The sequence below is a fragment of the Leiobunum rupestre genome, chromosome 2 (genome assembly GCF_980474605.1).
Source record: "Leiobunum rupestre chromosome 2, qqLeiRupe1.1.hap1, whole genome shotgun sequence".
NCBI lineage: Eukaryota > Metazoa > Arthropoda > Arachnida > Opiliones > Sclerosomatidae > Leiobunum > Leiobunum rupestre.
In genome coordinates this window covers 84697204-84717338 of record NC_143385.1, presented here as the reverse complement: position 1 = coordinate 84717338, position 20135 = coordinate 84697204, and the positions used below count along the sequence as shown (strand labels likewise).

The 20135-nt window shown below is 38.1% G+C and overlaps 1 protein-coding gene across 1 annotated transcript; it reads left to right on the top strand.

Annotated features, from left to right (window-relative positions):
• The first annotated feature begins 12667 nt into the window (after nucleotides 1–12667).
• LOC149959849 (uncharacterized) lies at nucleotides 12668–13609 on the top strand. The gene is made up of 3 exons (XM_090167397.1): nucleotides 12668–12816; nucleotides 12878–13290; nucleotides 13360–13609. The coding sequence occupies exons 1-3, from the start codon at nucleotides 12718–12720 to the stop codon at nucleotides 13607–13609; spliced, it is 762 nt and encodes a 253-aa protein (XP_090023523.1). The 5' UTR covers nucleotides 12668–12717.
• The last annotated feature ends 6526 nt before the right edge of the window (nucleotides 13610–20135 follow it).

Sequence of the window (20135 nt, the reverse complement as noted above, 5' to 3'; positions counted from 1 at the left end):
CATTGTAGGCAAAAGTTATTGGTCCCGTCGTCCCGATCCCGTTTCGGCACCCCCACCTATGACGGCGCCCGGTGCGGTCACACCGTTCACGCCGCCCTAGGGCCGGTGCTGCAAACACCGTTACAAATTGCTGTTACATCATACGACGTTTGTATATTGACCAGGAATTCGAATAAGTAATAATACTGTGTTACTCAGTTATTATATTCACAGACATTCTACTACAAGAGGTTCTCGGACTAAAAGTGTACTCTTTTTACCCTAAAACGTTTTATTCGCCTGTTCCTCGGATGATAATAACCCATAAACTATTCGCTTGTTCCGGAGAATTAGCAAAAGCGCCATAACACCCAAAAGTGTGTCAATTCTACCTTCGCGCCTGCTCAAACATCTAGAGAGAGCTATGTGGGGTGGCGGAGTGATTAGCACTTTCGCCTCGCAGCAAGAGGAGCCGGGTTCGATCCCAGCTTGTGGCACTGGGTGAAAACTCGGAACAACTCCTTCTGCGTTGAGTTTGCAAGTTCTCTCCCCATTGGTTTAAGGGGTTTTCCCCCGAGCTCTTCGGTTTCCCCTTCCATAAAAACTTGTTGAGGTTAACGGTAATAGTTAGTGTAGGGAGCTGCTGGCTCGATCGCGTGGCATGCAGGGCTTGCCACCACCCTCCTACGCAGTGTAACCCGGCCACCTGAATTAAAGGCTTCAAAAGTCGCTTGATGACTTAGGCCTAAGGTGGTGCCTTGGGTATTAGCCTAGCTGATTATTATTATTATTATTATTATAGACTACATAACCTACTTGTTGGAATAATACTAGCAACCTTATATTTAGTCTTTGGTCTAACGCGATTTTCTCTATTCGATTTACTCGCTCGTAGACATACGTTCTAAAACGCCTCCACGGCGGTGCTGGAGTGGAGAAAATTTCAAATTTTTATGACGTAGCTCGTGCGTCACTCTTATCCCCGATCTTAGTTAATTTACCTCAGTGCAACAAGCTCCCACTGAACGATTTCCCTTTCTGATACACTTTTGGGTCTTACGTCGCTTTTGGTATTAGGGCTACTCTTTATACTCCTTCTGAAAAGGAGGTGTAAAGAAGGCAGTGGCGTAGCTAAGACCCGCGAGGCCCCCCCGCAAAACAATATTCGGAATTTTATCCGGTATCTAGTATATACTTTGATATGAAATTAGGGGGCCCCTAAAGCTCCGGGGGCCCCCTGCACTGCGGGGTCTGCGGGGGCCTTATCTACGCCACTGAAAGAAGGTATATCGGATTTTGTCACCTGCTAGCCAGAATTTATCTGCTAAAAAGGCTACAGGCAGCCATTTTGGAAAAACGTTCTTACTCAACTCGAACTATTCTCGAACACAGAATCGGAGTATAATGACGTCATAGCGTTACTCTTCTTATCCTACTCCGAAATAACGGAACAAGCGAAAAGAAACCACATAAGGACGAGAGATTACCTCGAGCAAATGGCGCTTTAATTTTAATTTTTAATTAAATTTTTTTCCATTAGATAGTAGCGGCAATGAGAGCAGCGGAGGTTTCTCTAACTATGCCGTACAGCCAAAGGTAGCGGAGAGAGGATTTTCAGCCCCCTGGAGTGACTGATTTCTAACTCTTTGGGGCATATAGTTCATTCCTTCCCACATATACTTTGACTCTAAGGTTCGACTTTCACAATAAAGATTGAAGTGAGATTGGAATAGCTCGTAGCACGAGTCGCGATAGACTCCATCGCCATCTCTTTTTCATCAAAGAACTAAAAGCTACCTATGTGAGAAAATTCAGCTGGCGAGAGTGCGTTTAAGCCTTGACTTATTCATATAAAATTGTTGGTTAATATTATTAATTTTAAACCAAAGATATTAATATATATATAATTAACACTTACATACCTTTCGTATACGTTTCCATTAAATCAATCTACTTATTCGTGGCTTTATTAGAATCTAGAGTAGACGAACTTGATCAAGAGAGACTATCATCCACGTATAAAGAAACGATGAATGAATCAACCTTATCTATTGTCCTAGCTATAACAGAGTTATTAGGAGTGCAGGCCAATAAAAAATACTTTAGAACTTTAGTGAGCGTCCATCGCCGACATTACCTTCACTCTGTAGCTTATATTTCCGAACAAATAACCGTATTTTTCTGATCGACTTCGTTAATTGGCGCAGCTCCTTGTGCAGGAAGAGATTCGTCCCAGTTACTGGAACGGCGTTGTGTGACCTGCCCGGATTAAGCCCTCATTGTTTCCCCGAATCGTAATTTAATGACATACACTTCAGCTTTAAATATACGAGAACGAGGTTTTGATCTCAAATTCGAAAATAATTTCCTTCAGAAACGAAGTGAGTATTTACTGGAGACAATTTTAATTTCCGATTCAATAATTGCTCATTATTTCTCCGAAATAAGCCGTATTTTGTCTTTTAAAAGCGTTTTAATTTATAATTGCCTTTGTACTAAACTTAGCCATAACATCATTGACGTTGTTACCAGGCAGATACTGTACAGTGGTGGTGGAATGCGAGGGGTCGGACATTTACCAAATTCCCGTACACTTTGTCTAAAATCGCAAAATCTTTAAACTCTCTCTATGGTAAATTAACATTGAAATCCCAAAATCACTTCAAAAAGTAATGATAAAATCGCCGAAAATCTCTACGAAATCCCGAAATCCCGTACAAAAATAATGGCAAGTGTCCGACCCCTCGGTGGAATGGGTGGGTATATGAGTCCATTGCATCTTCCTATCAAATCAAGCAATGGCTTTATCCCCACCGAAATGTTGCTGGCCTTTGGCGAAAAGGAAATTCCAAATAACGAAGAAACCGTGCAATGAGGAAAAACAACCAGGTGCACTGATAAGAGCATTAAGAACCAGTCTTCAGCACGGTTGAACTTTTGGTGGTTTTAAGTTCACTAGTTACAGACCATGTTTGATTATTTTTTCGCATTCGAGACTGCTAAAATCCCAATTTGACATTTACAATCACACGACGAGCTAAAATGTGCCAATGCTCTCTTTGGAACTAGTTATTGAAAATGTTTTCAATGGGAAGTACATTTCACCTAGGAGCAACAAACACAAGGAGAACGCAGCTAGCCTTTAAACACACTAACGGAGTGTTGTGTACAAATTTCATTGGACAAACCTTTACGCCCAACGTTTTACGGGCGGGGGGAAGACAATTTCCGAATTTTCCCCTTCCGGCAGCAGCAGGCACTAAAGCGTCCAACCAATGAAAATTGTACGCAAGAAAATCCACGACTTTTGAAGGGTTGCGTTCTCCTTGTGTGGGGTGCTGGGTTTGTTGCTCCTAGATTTCACGAGCGTTAGAAAGCAATTTATACTATTCTTCAAAATGTCCTGCGAGGAAGTTTCGTTTTTTCCTTTTTACCTTTACCAATCAACTCTCCTTTCGCTTCTGGTTCGTTTAAATCCCACTTTTGGTGAAAACTGGCTAGACCTTGTGCATAATCATATGTAAAATATAAAGAAAATTACCACTAATGCAAAGTATAAAACCCTTTATTAATAACGTGATGCTATGTACGTTTCGACTTGATCTCACTATCGTCGTCAGGCATATTATAACGTACGTAGGCAGGGGTGTAGGAATGTTCTAGATGTTGGAGGGGGCAAAGATAAAAGAAAAGAGGCGTAGCTTCTCCGAATGCATGTGTACTTGTTACTACAATGTAAATTGGCGGGAAAAGACTGAAATTTAAACACAGTTGAGGTTCTATAAACTGTATATGCTTTTAAAATGATAATTTGAGCCTTTTGCAGATTCCAACTGACCAAAGGTTGGAGGGGGCAATAACATTAGTTGCCCCTCCCAGCAAAATTATAGGGAGGGGCATTGCCCCCCCCCCCTGCCCCTCCCGGTTCCTATGCCCTGTAACGTAGGGTTTTAACACTGTCCATTAGTGGTCGGTTTCTTTATATTTTACACATCGTTTAAATCCCCAATGTGATAGAGATAGTTGATTTGATAAAGTTTTTCCGATTCGCGTACACATTACCTTTACTCGGTTCTTATTTTGGGCTTTAGCGAAATTTCAGTAGATCCGTATAAGCGCTTACCGATTACAAAAGTGTAGTCCTAAAATAAAAAGATCCGGGGCGCTACCTGGGTACAACCAACTTCGCTTACACGCGAAATCGAAGTTGGCTTTACCGGCTGCTATAAATGTACGTCCAACTTCGATTTTTAGCGTGATCGAAGCTGGCCGTAACTAGGTAACGATTTGAAATTGTTATGGTATTTTTCTGCGGGCAAAATTTATCATAAATTCACACACCCTTTATTCCAGAAAAATGATATACGAAATAGAAGCAAGGCGCGCCCTGGCAAAATGGAAAAACCAAGGCGGGGCGGGGCCCTGCCTTTGAAAAAAGCACCGGGGCGACGCCCTGCCCCGACTACACCACTGATATCAATAAGACTACAGTACCCAGACTAAGTGACAATAGTAAGTGCTGCTAAGGCATTGGTTTCGATCAATGTCAGTTCATACAAAAAATTAATTAAAACTTTAAAAATTCTGTCTAAGATATGCGGACAGCACAGTGATGAGAAATTGGTAAATTAAAGTAAATAAACGCATACTTTAATTCTTTAATTTTTTCTATCACATTTAATATTGCTTCAATATTTACTTAAAACGGGTTTCAAAATTAAAATAGGAAAGTTTTTAGTTTTTGGATTTCTTATCAAAAATAAGATTCCATAAGAATGCCATAACGCTGCTTACAACAGCCAGGGAAATAAGTGCCCAGCCCAGTCCTAGAGGTAATATACATAACTATTATCAAGTAAGAGCTAAGTGATTTTTTAAAGATTTACTATAAGTTGGGGTGTTTAGTACATTTCCCATGAACGTTTCAGCAGCTATCTAATGACAATTTTTTTAAATTATAGGGATTTATAAGTAATTTTTTTGAAAAATAGGAACAATTATAAAATATAGGAATTATAGGTACTCTGGAAGCCCTAGGAGTAATAAAAGCGATCAAAGATAGAAGCAAATAAATTAGATGCACATGAAACCTTTGTATCTTTAATAATCTATGAGATGGCCACGTGTTTAAGGCAATAAAAGTCGCTCGATGGCTTGGGCCTAAGGTAGTGCCTTGGTTATTAATCTAGCTGATTATTATTATTATGTCCATTAAACCACAGTTAATCTAGGATAAAAACCTGGATCGAATTTTTGGATTAAAAGATACTTCAAAGCACATAGGAGGTATATTATAGATCCCTCTGCTGGTGAAATTGAGCATTCAAAGCAAACTGTAGTAGCAATTCAACTGTTGTGTTTTTTAATTCATGGTCTTTTAACTATAACTTTAATAATGTTAGAAAATTAGTGTGATTCTGGCTCTAATTTTAACGGGGAAGATCTGGATTCTGGAAATTAAATGTGATAAAATGGTGATAAGTGCTGAAAAGTCGGCACTGAGTTGTAAGATTTTACTTATAGTAATAAATAAAATATTGGACATATGTTTATCGATTTTTACACCGATACAATAAATTGGAAATACGTTTTCTTAGCTGATAGAATCTTCATCACGTAAATATTTGATATTTGCTTTGGTAGAATAATTTTTTAAAAATGTAGGCCTATATTTATTTCAAATTTTAAAACTCAGCGGTATTAGGTCGAATCATTTGGTAAAGCTTTTCATAATACAAAATATTTGGTATTTGACAAACACCCAAAAAAGTGCCCCTACTTTGATGCGTGGTGCATCAAATAACCAGCCAAGCTTGAAGCTGTTTGGCCAAAGCTGCGTTGTTCATCAAATAACCAGCCAAGATTGAGGGTTTCTGTGCAAAATTGTGTGGCTCATCAAATAACCAGACAAGCTTGAAGGTTTCTGGCCAAAGTGGCGTGATTCATCAAATAACCAGCCAAGCTTGAAGGTTTCTGTCCAAAGTGGCGTGATTCATCAAATAACCAGCCAAGCTTGAAGGTTTCTGTCCAAAGTGGCGTGATTCATCAAATAACCAGCCAAGCTAGAAGGTTTCTGGCCAAAGTGGCGTGATTCATCAAATAACCAGCCAAGCTTGAAGGTTTCTGGCCAAAGTGGCGTGATTCATCAAATAACCAGACAAGCTTGAAGGTTTCTGGCCAAAGTGGCGTGATTCATCAAATAACCAGCCAAGCTTGAAGGTTTCTGTCCAAAGTGGCGTGATTCATCAAATAACCAGCCAAGCTTGAAGGTTTCTGTCCAAAGTGGCGTGATTCATCAAATAACCAGCCAAGCTAGAAGGTTTCTGGCCAAAGTGGCGTGATTCATCAAATAACCAGCCAAGCTTGAAGGTTTCTGGCCAAAGTGGCGTGATTCATCAAATAACCAGACAAGCTTGAAGGTTTCTGGCCAAAGTGGCGTGATTCATCAAATAACCAGCCAAGCTTGAAGGTTTCTGGCCAAAGTGGCGTGATTCATCAAATAACCAGCCAAGCTTGAAGGTTTCTGTCCAAAGTGGCGTGATTCATCAAATAACCAGCCAAGCTTGAAGGTTTCTGTCCAAAGTGGCGTGATTCATCAAATAACCAGCCAAGCTTGAAGGTTTCTGGCCAAAGTGGCGTGATTCATCAAATAACCAGCCAAGCTTGATGGTTTCTGTCCAAAGTGGCGTGATTCATCAAATAACCAGACAAGCTTGAAGGTTTCTGGCCAAAGTGGCGTGATTCATCAAATAACCAGCCAAGCTTGAAGGTTTCTGGCCAAAGTGGCGTGATTCATCAAATAACCAGCCAAGCTTGAAGGTTTCTGGCCAAAGTGGCGTGATTCATCAAATAACCAGCCAAGCTTGAAGGTTTCTGGCCAAAGTGGCGTGATTCATCAAATTACCAGCCAAGCTTGAAGGTTTCTGTCCAAAGTGGCGTGGTTCATCAAATAACCAGCTAAGCTTGAAGGTTTCTGGCCAAAGGTGCGTGGTTCATCAAATTACCAGCCAAGCTTGAAGGTTTCTGTCCAAAGTGGCGTGATTCATCAAATAACCAGCCAAGCTTGAAGGTTTCTGGCCAAAGGTGCGTGGTTCATCAAATAACCAGCCAAGCTTGAAGGTTTCTGGCCAAAGCTGCGTGGTTCATCAAATAACCAGCCAAGCTTGAAGGTTTCTGGCCAAAGCTGCGTGGTTCATCAAATAACCATCCAAGCTTGAAGGTTTCTGGCCAAAGCTGCGTGGTTCATCAAATAACCAGCCAAGCTTGAAGGTTTCTGGCCAAAGCTGCGTGGTTCATCAAATAACCAGCCAAGCTTGAAGGTTTCTGGCCAAAGCTGCGTGGTTCATCAAATAACCAGCCAAGCTTGAAGGTTTCTGGCCAAAGCTGCGTGGTTCATCAAATAACCAGCCAAGCTTGAAGGTTTCTGGCCAAAGCTGCGTGGTTCGTCAAATAACCAGCCAAACTTGAAGGTTTCTGGCCAAAGCTGCGTGGTTTGTCAAATAACCAGCCAAGCTTGAAGGTTTCTGGCCAAAGCTGCGTGGTTCGTCAAATAACCAGCCAAGCTTGAAGGTTTCTGGTAACAAAATCGCTAAGTTTAGTTCAAAGGCAATTGAAAATTAAAACACTTTTAAAAGTAAAAAATACGGCTTATTTCGGAGAAATAATGAGCAATTATTGAATCGGAAATTAAAATTACCTCTAGCAAATTTTCGCTTCGTTTCTAAAGGAAGTTATTTTCGAATTTAAGATCAAAACCTCGTTCTCTTAAATTTAAAGTTGAAGTGTTAGTTGTTTAAAGTCTTTTAATTTAAATTTAAGAGACGAGACTATTCGGAGGAAACCATGAAGGCTTAATTTGAGCAGGTCAGACGACGCCGTTCCTGGAACTTTGACGAATCACTTCCCGGATAAGGAGCTGCGCCAATTAACGAAGTCGATCAGAAAAATACGGTTATTAGTTCGGAATTGGAAGCTACAGAAGGACGCTCACTAGCTCGCAGCCTTTGAAGAACGACGCTGACAGTTCGTGAATGCGATTCACAATTTCATTCGGAAGTCCAACATTGCGCCAAATTATCAGGCGTTTAAAAACAGTGTCTGGGTTCGTTACAAATACTTAAAAAGGTAACTAGGTTAATATAGTTACAAAATTTGTTAATTGATAACTACCAGGCTACGAAGGTAGGTTAGTTGATGGTTTTATTGAATCGTCTATAGCATGGCGTTGTTTAAAGTTTGACTTTCCAACTTGATAAGTTTGAATAGTTTCGTATCCATGATGGAAATTGAGCACCTCCGCGGCTTACTGCAATTGAAAGGGTTGAAATTAATTTTGGAATATGGCGTAACTTCGCCTATTACGAAGGCGATAATTGTTCCATTAGGTTTCTTCAAACCATACCAAAGAAATTTCCACTTTAAGAAGAATTCGGAAATGTTTAAAGCAAGTTGCGGCTCTATCATTGCCACCTGTATTTTGAAAAGGCCCCTGTTATTAGAGATGGCCATGAATCTATCCGATTGTTCGAATAACGCGACTTTACTGGAGAGCGTGGGGCCATCTATTTATGGCAAAGGAAGCTAAAATTAAAAATAGCCAAATGATAACGTCTATTATAGTATTATAGTTCGACAACCTATACTCTATTTAGCGGACTTTAACCTAAATTATATATCCCGTTTAAAAAATTGTTTATAATTGCTTTAATTTATGATATTGACCAATTTACAAACGATCCAATCAACACGAGGGGTACCTATAAGTACCGCCTTTTTGATTTCGACGCTAGCGACATCTATTGAAAAAAGAGCTACTTTACATCGAGTCGCTACTTGCTTTAACAATAGTGTTGGATACGAAACTTGAAACTCAAAGCCTCGCTCTTTTAAAATTTAAAACGAATTTGTAGCGTACAAACTCGCATGTGCTTCCCAACATTTGAGAGGAAGGGACCCTGTACCTCTTTCTAGTGTCAACTTTAATCCCTGTAGGCAGATTTGGATAGACTTGGCTTATTTGGTTGATTTGACCAGTCCAGTCAACTGTTTGCCTTTTCGGAATTATTGTCTTTATTTATAAACGTAACCAAAAGAGCCTGCTAAGGATCATAACTTTTCAAATTAAGCTCGGGATTTTGTTTTGAAGGTATAAAGTGTTGAAACGTTATCTTCTATGAGAACCAGGACCTTCAACGGTCGACGGTGACTGTTCACAGTTTCGAATGGGTCCGTTGTAATTCCAAGTTGTTGATTTGGAACTAATAAGTTGAAAAAAAAATCATCCACATACTATTGAAGAAGCAATATTTAATTTATTTATATGTATTGGACTTTTTGTTAATATTGAAATAAAGAATTTAGAATAAAAATTAATATTAAAATAATGAAATTTAGAAATAAATTAATATTGAAATAATGAAATTTAGAATTAAATTAATATTGAAATAAGGAAATTTAGAATTAAATTAATATTGAAATAAGGAAATTTAGAATTAAATTAATATTGAAATATTGAAATTTAGAATTAAATTAAAATTAAAATAATGAAATTTAGAATTAAATTAATATTGAAATAAGGAAATTTAGAATTAAATTAATATTGAAATATTGAAATTTAGAATTAAATTAATATTGAAATAATGAAATTAATAAAGAAATATTATTACCGATCTTTCCTCGCCATACGTTTTTCATGATTGCAGATAGCGACTCAAACCTTTTTAATTTGGCCTTTTGCTAACTTGCATTATTACTTGAAAAACGATGCATTTCGTGTCGCAAAACAGATTAAGAAAGGTTGGGGGTGCAAATCTTCAGCGACATTTCGTTAAGGTAAAACAATCTAAATTTACCGTTTTCTTAAGCCCTCTTATTTTCGTTAAGCTTTAAATGACGTCGAAAATTGAAAACAAATACTAACATCCAGGCGAAAGGGAAAGAGCTTAATCCAGAGCCTGTTCAATATGCGAAATCCCGTTTGGTAAAATCATGGAAGAATTGAGCCAGCGCTTTCTGGAGGGCTTCAGGCAATTCCTTTAAGCCTTCGTTTCTCTCCATTTTCATCGTTTATAAAATATTTATTTGTCTCAAAAAGAGGAGAGGATTTTCTAAGCTTAGATCTAATTTAGATTTATTTCCATTTCGTGATTGTCGGGCTTCCATTCCTAAGAGTGCGGAAGCAATTTCGCGTCGGCCGTTTTAAAATAAAAGCTATTCGCCTACCTTAACCTTCCAGGGTTAAACCACTAGACGTTTTTTTCATTCAGTCCCAGTATAACTCTAGCTCAAAATTGGCCCTAAAGTACTTGTGGACAGTCCAAAAGTATTTTTCTTCTAGATAGACATTTATAGTTTTATCTCACTAAATAAACTACGCGCTTTCGCAGCTACAAGGCAGTATTCGATAGGCACGAACTTCAATTAAAACCTCGGAAAATGTGAAATATACTTACTTATAATAAATAATATTTTTCGTTAACATAATTTTATTAAGGTCGTCGCGAGTCCTACTACATTAAAAACTTTCATTTGAGAAAACGGATTTCGGCGAAATGACGGCTGTTGGCAAATTGACGAAGATAAGGGAACAATATTTCTTTAAACATTGATTTCTATAAAAACCATGTTAACCAGATGTAATAGTTGAAGAATGCCACTACAATTTTGTTTTTCGCCTAAACTATTTTCTTCTTTCATAAGAAATTGTAAGAAATCAGTGAATGCGACGTTACGTGTTTCCAGCGAACAGCATTAGCAGGGTAGGGTGTTACTACTTTGTTAGAGATATTTTGCATACTACGGTTACTGCCGAGAATGCACTGCCGTGCAAAGCACAAAAGCATTAACGACCAAATTTTCTATTTACAGCTTTTGGTTTTATTTATCCTTCATTTATACGTTAAATTCAATTTTGAACTAATTTTCGAATTTAAAATTTTTGTTCTTAGAGAAATGACTTGTTGCAAAACGCATTATTTCAGGTTTTTGCATTATTTTCAAACCAAAAACGCATTAATGTGTTTATTTTCTTTAAAAGTCAAATCAAAACGCATTTTTTTCGCGTTTTAAGACATGGTTTTAATGAGATTTCTGAAATATCGTTTGGACTGTAAATTGTTTAGTACCAGAATGTAATTTGAGTTGAAAATTCCAAGTCTACTATATCAACTTGAAAGAAGTAAGTTGGGGTATCTTAAGGCAAAGAAAGTTTGAATTTCGCGGGTTTTCTCCATATTTTGGTTTTGGTCGTTAATGCTTTTGTGCTTTGCACGGCAGTGCATTCTGGCTAAGCACGGCCAACTTTGACACTTGCTCAATAACGTCCAGCCCATTCGTTCAAGTTTCCATGTTAACCAAAAATAAAAATATCTATCGGCGTTGAGCGCCTCTAGCGGAAAATTATTTTTAGAATAGTTATTGCATTGAAGCCAATATCAAAACGAGCGTGGCGCTGAACGCCGATAGTTTATAGCGGGAAAGTCCACGAGCAGCTAAATCTCAGAATTTTATCCAAGATGGCTGAACAATAATATTGGCGTTTTAAGGCACGTGACGGCTGGCAAATCTAAGGTTTTTTTTAAACTGGCTCTTGTGACCTTCGGACCCCTATATTTACCATTATTTAAGTGGTCCTTGGGCCAGTGACCCCTTGCTCTTATTTTTTTACTAGTCCAATGTGTTTGTCCCAATATTAGAAGAAATTTTTTTACACAGTAACACAAGGCCCTCCCAGGCTTAATCTAACATCGTAAGTATTAGTAAATATTTTTTCTAAATTGTTAAAAATAGATAACTTTAATTTAACATCACAAAAATATCACAGTTGAATCCGATTTGCTTTGAACTTTCAGGTCAATAAGTTGCTGAACTTCCAGTCTCCGATTGACTAGCAATTATCCAAGTTGAATTTTCATAATTAGGTGGGTGGAATTAATAAACTGGTCCTAAGGACCAGTGAACCCCTAGTTTTTAAATAAAAAAAGTTGTCCGAGCAATTAATAAACTGGTCTTTGACCCAGTCACCACCACTTATTTCCAGGCCTGAGTGAGACAAAATTATCGTCGTCTGCTGTTTCGTCTGCAGCTGTGTTTTTTATCTGTTGGGAATACATTAATATAATCTTCCCAATTCAATGGTTTTACTTTGGAAATTAAAACGTTTACGATTTTATTTCACAAGCAATAATATTGTCTATCTTTTTATAGAGCTACCAAATTTAAAGGTTACATTTAAGAAAGACGTACTTTTCCGCAATACACGCTTCTATCTCTGGCGTCCCCCAAAACGGGCGAAAAGGGGGAAAAAACGGCGCTTGGTGCGCTGACGTCAAAAAAGGGAATTCCTCTCTCTATCAGGCTCCGTCACAGCAATCGTCTACGGTACTTCCGCGCTTTAGCCTTTTAGGGCCTTACTTTGAGTTAACTCTTGCCTAATTTTTATTGTTATTTTTTAATATTCTAGTACTTAAATTAAATAAAGTATAGACTATGGTGGTTTACTGCAGTGCGTACGGTTGTAATTCGGCTTATAGCAAGGGAAAGAATAGTTTTTTCAAGTTTCCTCTGGATAACTCATCGCTATTAAAAATTTGGGTGTCTAAAGTAAAAAGAAAGAACTTTAAACCCACGAAGTACTCGAGATTATGTCAAAAACATTTCGAAACTAGTTCTTTTGAAACAAATACAAACGCTGAATTTCTTCAAAGTCTTGGTGTTGAAAGCACTTTTTGGCCTAAACGGATGTTAGTTAAAGGAGCAATTCCGACTATCTTTGCATACCAAAAAGAAAAGGAAACCAAACGTCCAAGGAGTCTTATATCAAAAAGGCAAAAGAAACTAGTAAGAATTATCCAGGGTTATATTATTTTAAAAGATTTAAAAACATGGTTCAATAATTTAGGAAATAGAAAACATTCTGGGTGAGGCTGAGACCGAGGCTAAGACAATTGGAGTGGTGTCAAATGCAGAGATGTCAGTTGAGGAAGTTTTAACTTTGAACCCTACTCCAAATCCTATATCAATCCAGACTGATATGCAAGATGCTTTTACTATGATGGATCTACAGCTCAAATCCAGAAAAGTACAAACGGTTAAGATTAATAAGCATTTCCGTTCAAAAAGTACGCAAACTATCGAGAAAAGTCAATCTGAAAACAAGCTACCTATGCCAGAGGAATTGAAGCCCTCTTGCAGTTGTCAATCTAAGGATTATGCTGATTCTAGTACTCAATACTACTCAAGTGATATTAAAAATGAAGATTGCAACCCAGATGACCTTAATACCTCATTTTACGAACCCTCTTCGGAATCAGAGTCATGGAAAATATTTTTATATCTCCTTTCATTTAAATGTGTCTTAAATAATGCTTTATTTAAAAACAGGAGTGATTCTGACTTTGATATTGAGGAAGAGTTACCCGAAGGTCCGGCTGGAGGAAAAAAGTTCATAGTGTTTATGTGTAACCTCATGCAACTCTTCACATTCTGTCGACACTGCTTTGGGGCCACTGCTGCGAAAATTAAATATATTAAGGGGTCAATGGTGTGCATCGAATCTCTTTGTGTGAATGGACACTCTCAATGCTGGTATAGTCAACCTCTCGATGGAAAACAGACTGGATCCAAAGTATAACCAACCATCTGTATTTCTGCGCTGCGAGTAACACTTAAGAGGAGAAACGAGATAAATGGCTCAGTCTTCCAAATCACATTTCAAATTTACATAAAAATCACCCAGGGAGCTCATTTAAAAAATGTTTGCATGGACTTTTGGATAAAAAAACAGAAAGAAAAAAAACTTGGATAAGACAGGGAACCTTGGCTCACCTTCAAGTTGCAAAAATTGTCGAAGCGAAAAGGCTATTGAAAGACGTTGAATTAACTTCCGGATATGGAGGGACAAGTTCGCTGGAGGGGTACCACGCTACTTTGTTGTCCAATGCCCCTAAAAATACACATTTTTTTACGAAGGAATGCAATCGAGGTCAGTATTAAATTTTGATATGTATTATAAATCGATTTACTATTCACTTCATTTAAATAGGCTAGCTTTATCCGCTCTCCATCACAATGAAAATTGTCAAAAAGATATAAAGAAATTTGGTGACGTAGACCAGTGTACGTATCGATTCTCCAAAGCCAAAAAAGGGAAACCTACTTTGGTATTTCGAAAGGAGGATTGTACCTATGGTGAGATTATTAAATTTATTTGTGATATTTTGAGAAAAAAAATTAAAATATTTTTAATTTTAGGTTATGTCGAAACGCTATACCAAAAGGTTCTAGAAATGAGAAAGATTTATCCCACTTACGAAGAAGCTAATAAGTCTTTGGGAAAAGATATTGTACCACCTCCCCTTTCATATTCATATGATCAACCACCGAAAGAAGAATTACTTACAAAATTTACAAGTAGATTTTGCCAAAAAAAAGTAGTTTAATGATTCTTTAACAGTCTGACTGATTAAAAAATTCTAATTTTATTTTAAATTTGTAAAACGTTTTAAAAATGACAACCCTTGTAAATTATTTTAAAAATGAGACCAGTTTATTAAACTCCTGGAGCATTTACTTTTTCATGACAAATATAACTGAACCTTTTCTAAAGAATTTGACTAAATCTCAATCACTAAAATTTAAACATGTAGATATCCTTGGTAAGTGTCATCTGGTGAGGGAAATCTTGCACGAATGCGAGATATAACACATGATGGAATCACTACTCTCAATCGCTCACCCAGATTTTTGTAAATCATGCCAACAAATTGCCTGTAGGCTGTATATCTGAATCGTCTAAAAACAAAAATAATAATGAAATAATTTTTATAATATAATAATGAAAACCAAACTTATACATTGACAAATTATTTGTCAATGGTTATACATACGCATTTGGATCATTGTTAGGTAACCCAAGCCTTCTTATAAAGTTCCGGGCATATAATTGGTACGCTGTGTTTAAAACATAAATGTTTAGGCACACTGCCTCAAATCCAGGGTGTAGAGTAATGCACGAGACTTCTTAAATTTTATTTCTAACTTCTCTCTGCTCTACACAGCACGTACACTCATCCTCCGTTGCCATAGCTTTACAATTTGTACATCTACACCTAATTGGCATTCATTTAAAATTAATCACATGGTTGAAACCAATTAAATAATTGAATAATTGAAAATAAATACACTCACCAGGTATTCACATCTGCATCTAAGCGGTGGCAATAATCATCTGATTCATCAGAATCATTTGATTCATTATAACTATAATTTTCCGATATATCAGACTCACTAGAACTACTACTATTTCTTTCTGGCTCAAATCTATATGGTTCTATTTGTTGCATCGCTAAAATGTAAAATTAAATCACTCGAAATTTAGGACTACCGACTACGAGGTTTAAATTGCCGCTTAGGCGCTTATGCAGTTTCCCGCCTGTGACGTCGGCCTTAATATAAACACGTGACCACTAGCGTTTTCCCGTTTTGGAGTGAATCGCGTCGTCTGCTTAAATATCCACTTTCTAATGCGAATTAAAAATTAATTACGGTCACAAAATAATAAATGAACTGTTTTTAGGATATATTATACTGTAAGCTTCACGAAAAAATAGGTTTTTATTTTTATTAAATTTAACCTTTAAGAAATCACTAAAACATAATTTTATTAACTTACTCTGTCAAATGGCTGGTATCAGGCAAAAATTGAGACAGATAAATAACACAGCTGCAGACGACGACTATTTTGTCTCGCTATTTTGATTTGCCAGCCGTCACGTCCCTTAAAACGCCAATATTATTGTTCAGCCATCTTGGATAAAATTCGGAGATTTAGCTGCTCGTGAAAATCCTTGTACAAGGAATTTCGGCGAATGGTTTGCCGCTATTTCGCGAGTATCAAAGTTGGCCGTGGTCTAAGTGAATGTGTGGCTGATTCAGTTATTTTTCAAATCTAGACTCTATTCTAGGGAGGGAATATCCATAGAAATAGAAATGAGACTAGAAGCACGATTAAACTGTGGTGAGATGTACGAGTTCGAAGGCTACCATGAGAGTGGAATCGCTAGTATTCTTTGTGAGAGAACGCCATCTATTAAAAAAAAATTAAGTTACTAATATCGCCGTGACGTATGTCGACGTCACCCATGCTTTTTCCAATAGATAAAAAACTGCCCTCAAAATGGCATTCATAGCCCAAAGCTACAGAGCGATACTACTCTAATTTAAAAAGTTTGGCTCCAGCGCCGACCCTAGGGCGGTGAGAACCGGGCGCCGTCATAGGAGTGGGGGCGCCGAAAATGCAACGATAGATCGGGACCAATAACTTTTGACCACAAGACCGAAATGCCTGACCACGCGCTATCACGAATAAGCGATTGCATATGGGCAAAAATAAATAGGGGGAGAAAGTCTATCACTGCCTCCAGATTTTACCTTCCACCATGCTTGACACCCTTTTTAAAGAGCTAGTGATCACGTGATATTTCTAACCAATAAGGATAGCGCATTACGCGCGAAGTAGTGCATTTGTGGTATTCCGGTCCGCGCTCAAGATGAAAATTTTGAATTTTATTCCCTGGCAACCATGTCACCGCCTCGCGATTTCAAATAGTCTCTCTGTCAAATGCTGACCATTATTTCCTTCGATAACGGTTGATTTTAATTAATAATTACTATATCAATTGTAAAATAAACAAAAAAAGCTCGTAGCTATAGCTATTATTTCGGTTAAACTTGCAAATTGTTAGGCCTTAACATCGTAGATTTACCAATTAGTCCCGATCTCTGCTCTTAGATGGCGCCACGCTCTCCACGATTTGAGTGAGCGTTATTCTAGTTACGGTTTATTTCTTTTCAAAAGTCGCGTTATTATTTTTTAAATGTCGCATTTTAGTTTCTATCATACATCTACTTTATTTAGGAACTAAATTAACCAAATTATCGAAAGCAAAAGCTTAATATTCGCGTATTTTATAGAGAACTATTTTTCATAGTGGCGGAGTACAACCGATACCTATGCGTCCTTGTAAAGAGGCGAGGGGGAAGTCATTTCCGAAGCCCAAAATTTTTACCCCTCAAATAAGACGTCGTGCGGTTGGACCCAAGTGCCAGACTTTCTCCCCCTATTTACTTTTGATATGGGCCATTCCTCTGATTTTAGATGACGATGGCAGTTCTGTATTCTCGGAAGGAGGGGTTGCAAAATTCATTTCTGTACCCCCGAAATCCTACGCGTCTGCACAGAGTGATATTCTGATACAGAAATGTACGTACATGTATATCCAGAGTTCACACGAAAACTAACATTAAACGTTGTGTAAATAAACCTACAACAGCGACCTCTTTGCTGTGTTGGTGAACTATTAACGATTCGCATTAATTGTATATTTAATAATTACTAAATTATTATTATATTTAAACAATAATTATTCATTTAATTTAATCATCATACGTAAAATGGTGTAAATAACTATTAGAATTGGTCACGGGGTGTATTTGAAATCTCAAAGCGATGGCGGCCAGGCTTATGAAGACCACGCTTGGGAAAGGTGCTCAGTTTGATGGAAAAAATGTTGATTAATCATTAGCGAAACCAATGCAAATGAACCACTTTTTTTGTTACGTTGCTTTGGCGAAAATCGAATTTATTAAATCTTTGCGAATTTATTCCTGAAGTACACCGCCAAATGTCAGAAATTGGGGCTTAGAGAGAAATCACAGGGAAAACGAACTTTTCGGTATTTGGTCGGGTTTGACCCCATCAGTACCCTCATCAACCACCGCGCATCAACACCACCCTAGGCCTAAGTCATCGAGCGACTTTTAAAGCCATTTCAGGTGGTCGGGTTAAAATGCGTAGGAGGGTGGTGGCAAGCCCTGCATTCCACGCGATCAAGCCAACAGCTCCCTACACTCGATATAACAGTTAAACTCAACAAGCTTTTATGGACGGGGAAACCGAAGTGCGTGGGGTGGTGGAGTGATTAGCACTTTCGCCTCGCAGCAAGAGGGTTCGATCCCAGCTTCAAGCTTGTGGCACTGGGTGAAAACTCGGAACAACTCCTTCTGCGTAGAGTTTGTAAGTTCTCTCCCCACTGGTTTAAGGGGTTTCCCATTCCATAAAAACTTGTTGAGGTTAACGGTAATAGATAGTGTAGGGAGATGTTGGCTCGAACGCGTGGCATGCAGGGCTTGTCACCACCCTCCTACGCATTGTAACCCAGCCACCTGAATTAATGGCTTCAAAAGTCGCTTGATGACTTAGGCCTAAGGTGGTGCCTTGGGTATTAGCCTAACTGATTATTATTACCCCTTAAACCAGTGGGGAGAGAACTTGCAAACTCAACGCGGAAGGAGTTGTTCCGAGTTTTCAACCAGGGCCACAAGTTGGAATTGAACCCGGCTCCTCTTGCTGCGAGGCGAAAGTGCTAACCACACCGCCACCCCAATATCCAACTTGGCGGAACTAAACAAGAACTTCTTAGAATCTAAATCATCAAATTCGCCAACGACGTAATTTATGATGTCAACAGAATCTGCCAAAGTCAAAACATTCCAAATTCGCCAACGACGTAATTTACACGAAATCATATCAACAGAATCTGCCAAAGTCAAAACATTCCAAATTCGCCAACGACGTAATTTACACGAAATCATGTCAACAGAATCTGCCAAAGTCAAAACCTTCCAAATTCGCCAACGACGTAATTTACACGAAATCATATCAACAGAATCTGCCAAAGTCAAAACATTCCAAATTCGCCAACGACGTAATTTACACGAAATCATGTCAACAGAATCTGCCAAAGTCAAAACCTTCCAAATTCGCCAACGACGTAATTTACACGAAATCATATCAACAGAATCTGCCAAAGTCAAAACCTTCCAAATTCGCCAACGACGTAATTTACACGAAATCATATCAACAGAATCTGCCAAAGTCAAAACCTTCCAAATTCGCCAACGACGTAATTTACACGAAATCATATCAACAGAATCTGCCAAAGTCAAAACCTTCCAAATTCGCCAACGACGTAATTTACACGAAATCATATCAACAGAATCTGCCAAAGTCAAAACCTTCCAAATTCGAAAACGATGTAATTTACACGTAATCATATCAACAGAATCTGCCAAAGTCAAAACCTTCCAAATTCGCCAACGACGTAATTTACACGAAATCATATCAACAGAATCTGCCAAAGTCAAAACCTTCCAAATTCGCCAACGACGTAATTTACACGAAATCATATCAACAGAATCTGCCAAAGTCAAAACCTTCCAAATTCGCCAACGACGTAATTTACACGAAATCATATCAACAGAATCTGCCAAAGTCAAAACCTTCCAAATTCGCCAACGACGTAGTTTACACGAAATCATATCAACAGAATCTGCCAAATTCAAAACCTTCCAAATTCGCCAACGACGTAGTTTACACGAAATCATATCAACAGAATCTGCCAAAGTCAAAACCTTCCAAATTCGCCAACGACGTAATTTACACGAAATCATATCAACAGAATCTGCCAAAGTCAAAACCTTCCAAATTCGCCAACGACGTAATTTACACGTAATCATATCAACCGAATCTGCCAAAGTCAAAACCTTCCAAATTCGCCAACGACGTAATTTACACGAAATCATATCAACAGAATCTGCCAAAGTCAAAACCTTCCAAATTCGCCAACGACGTAATTTACACGTAATCATATCAACAGAATCTGCCAAAGTCAAAACATTCCAAATTCGCCAACGACGTAATTTACACGAAATCATATCAACAGAATCTGCCAAAGTCAAAACCTTCCAAATTCGCCAACGACGTAATTTACACGAAATCATATCAACAGAATCTGCCAAAGTCAAAACCTTCCAAATTCGCCAACGACGTAATTTACACGTAATCATATCAACAGAATCTGCCAAAGTCAAAACATTCCAAATTCGCCAACGACGTAATTTACACGAAATCATATCAACAGAATCTGCCAAAGTCAAAACATTCCAAATTCGCCAACGACGTAGTTTACACGAAATCATATCAACAGAATCTGCCAAAGTCAAAACATTCCAAATTCGCCAACGACGTAATTTACACGTAATCATATCAACAGAATCTGCCAAAGTCAAAACCTTCCAAATTCGCCAACGACGTAATT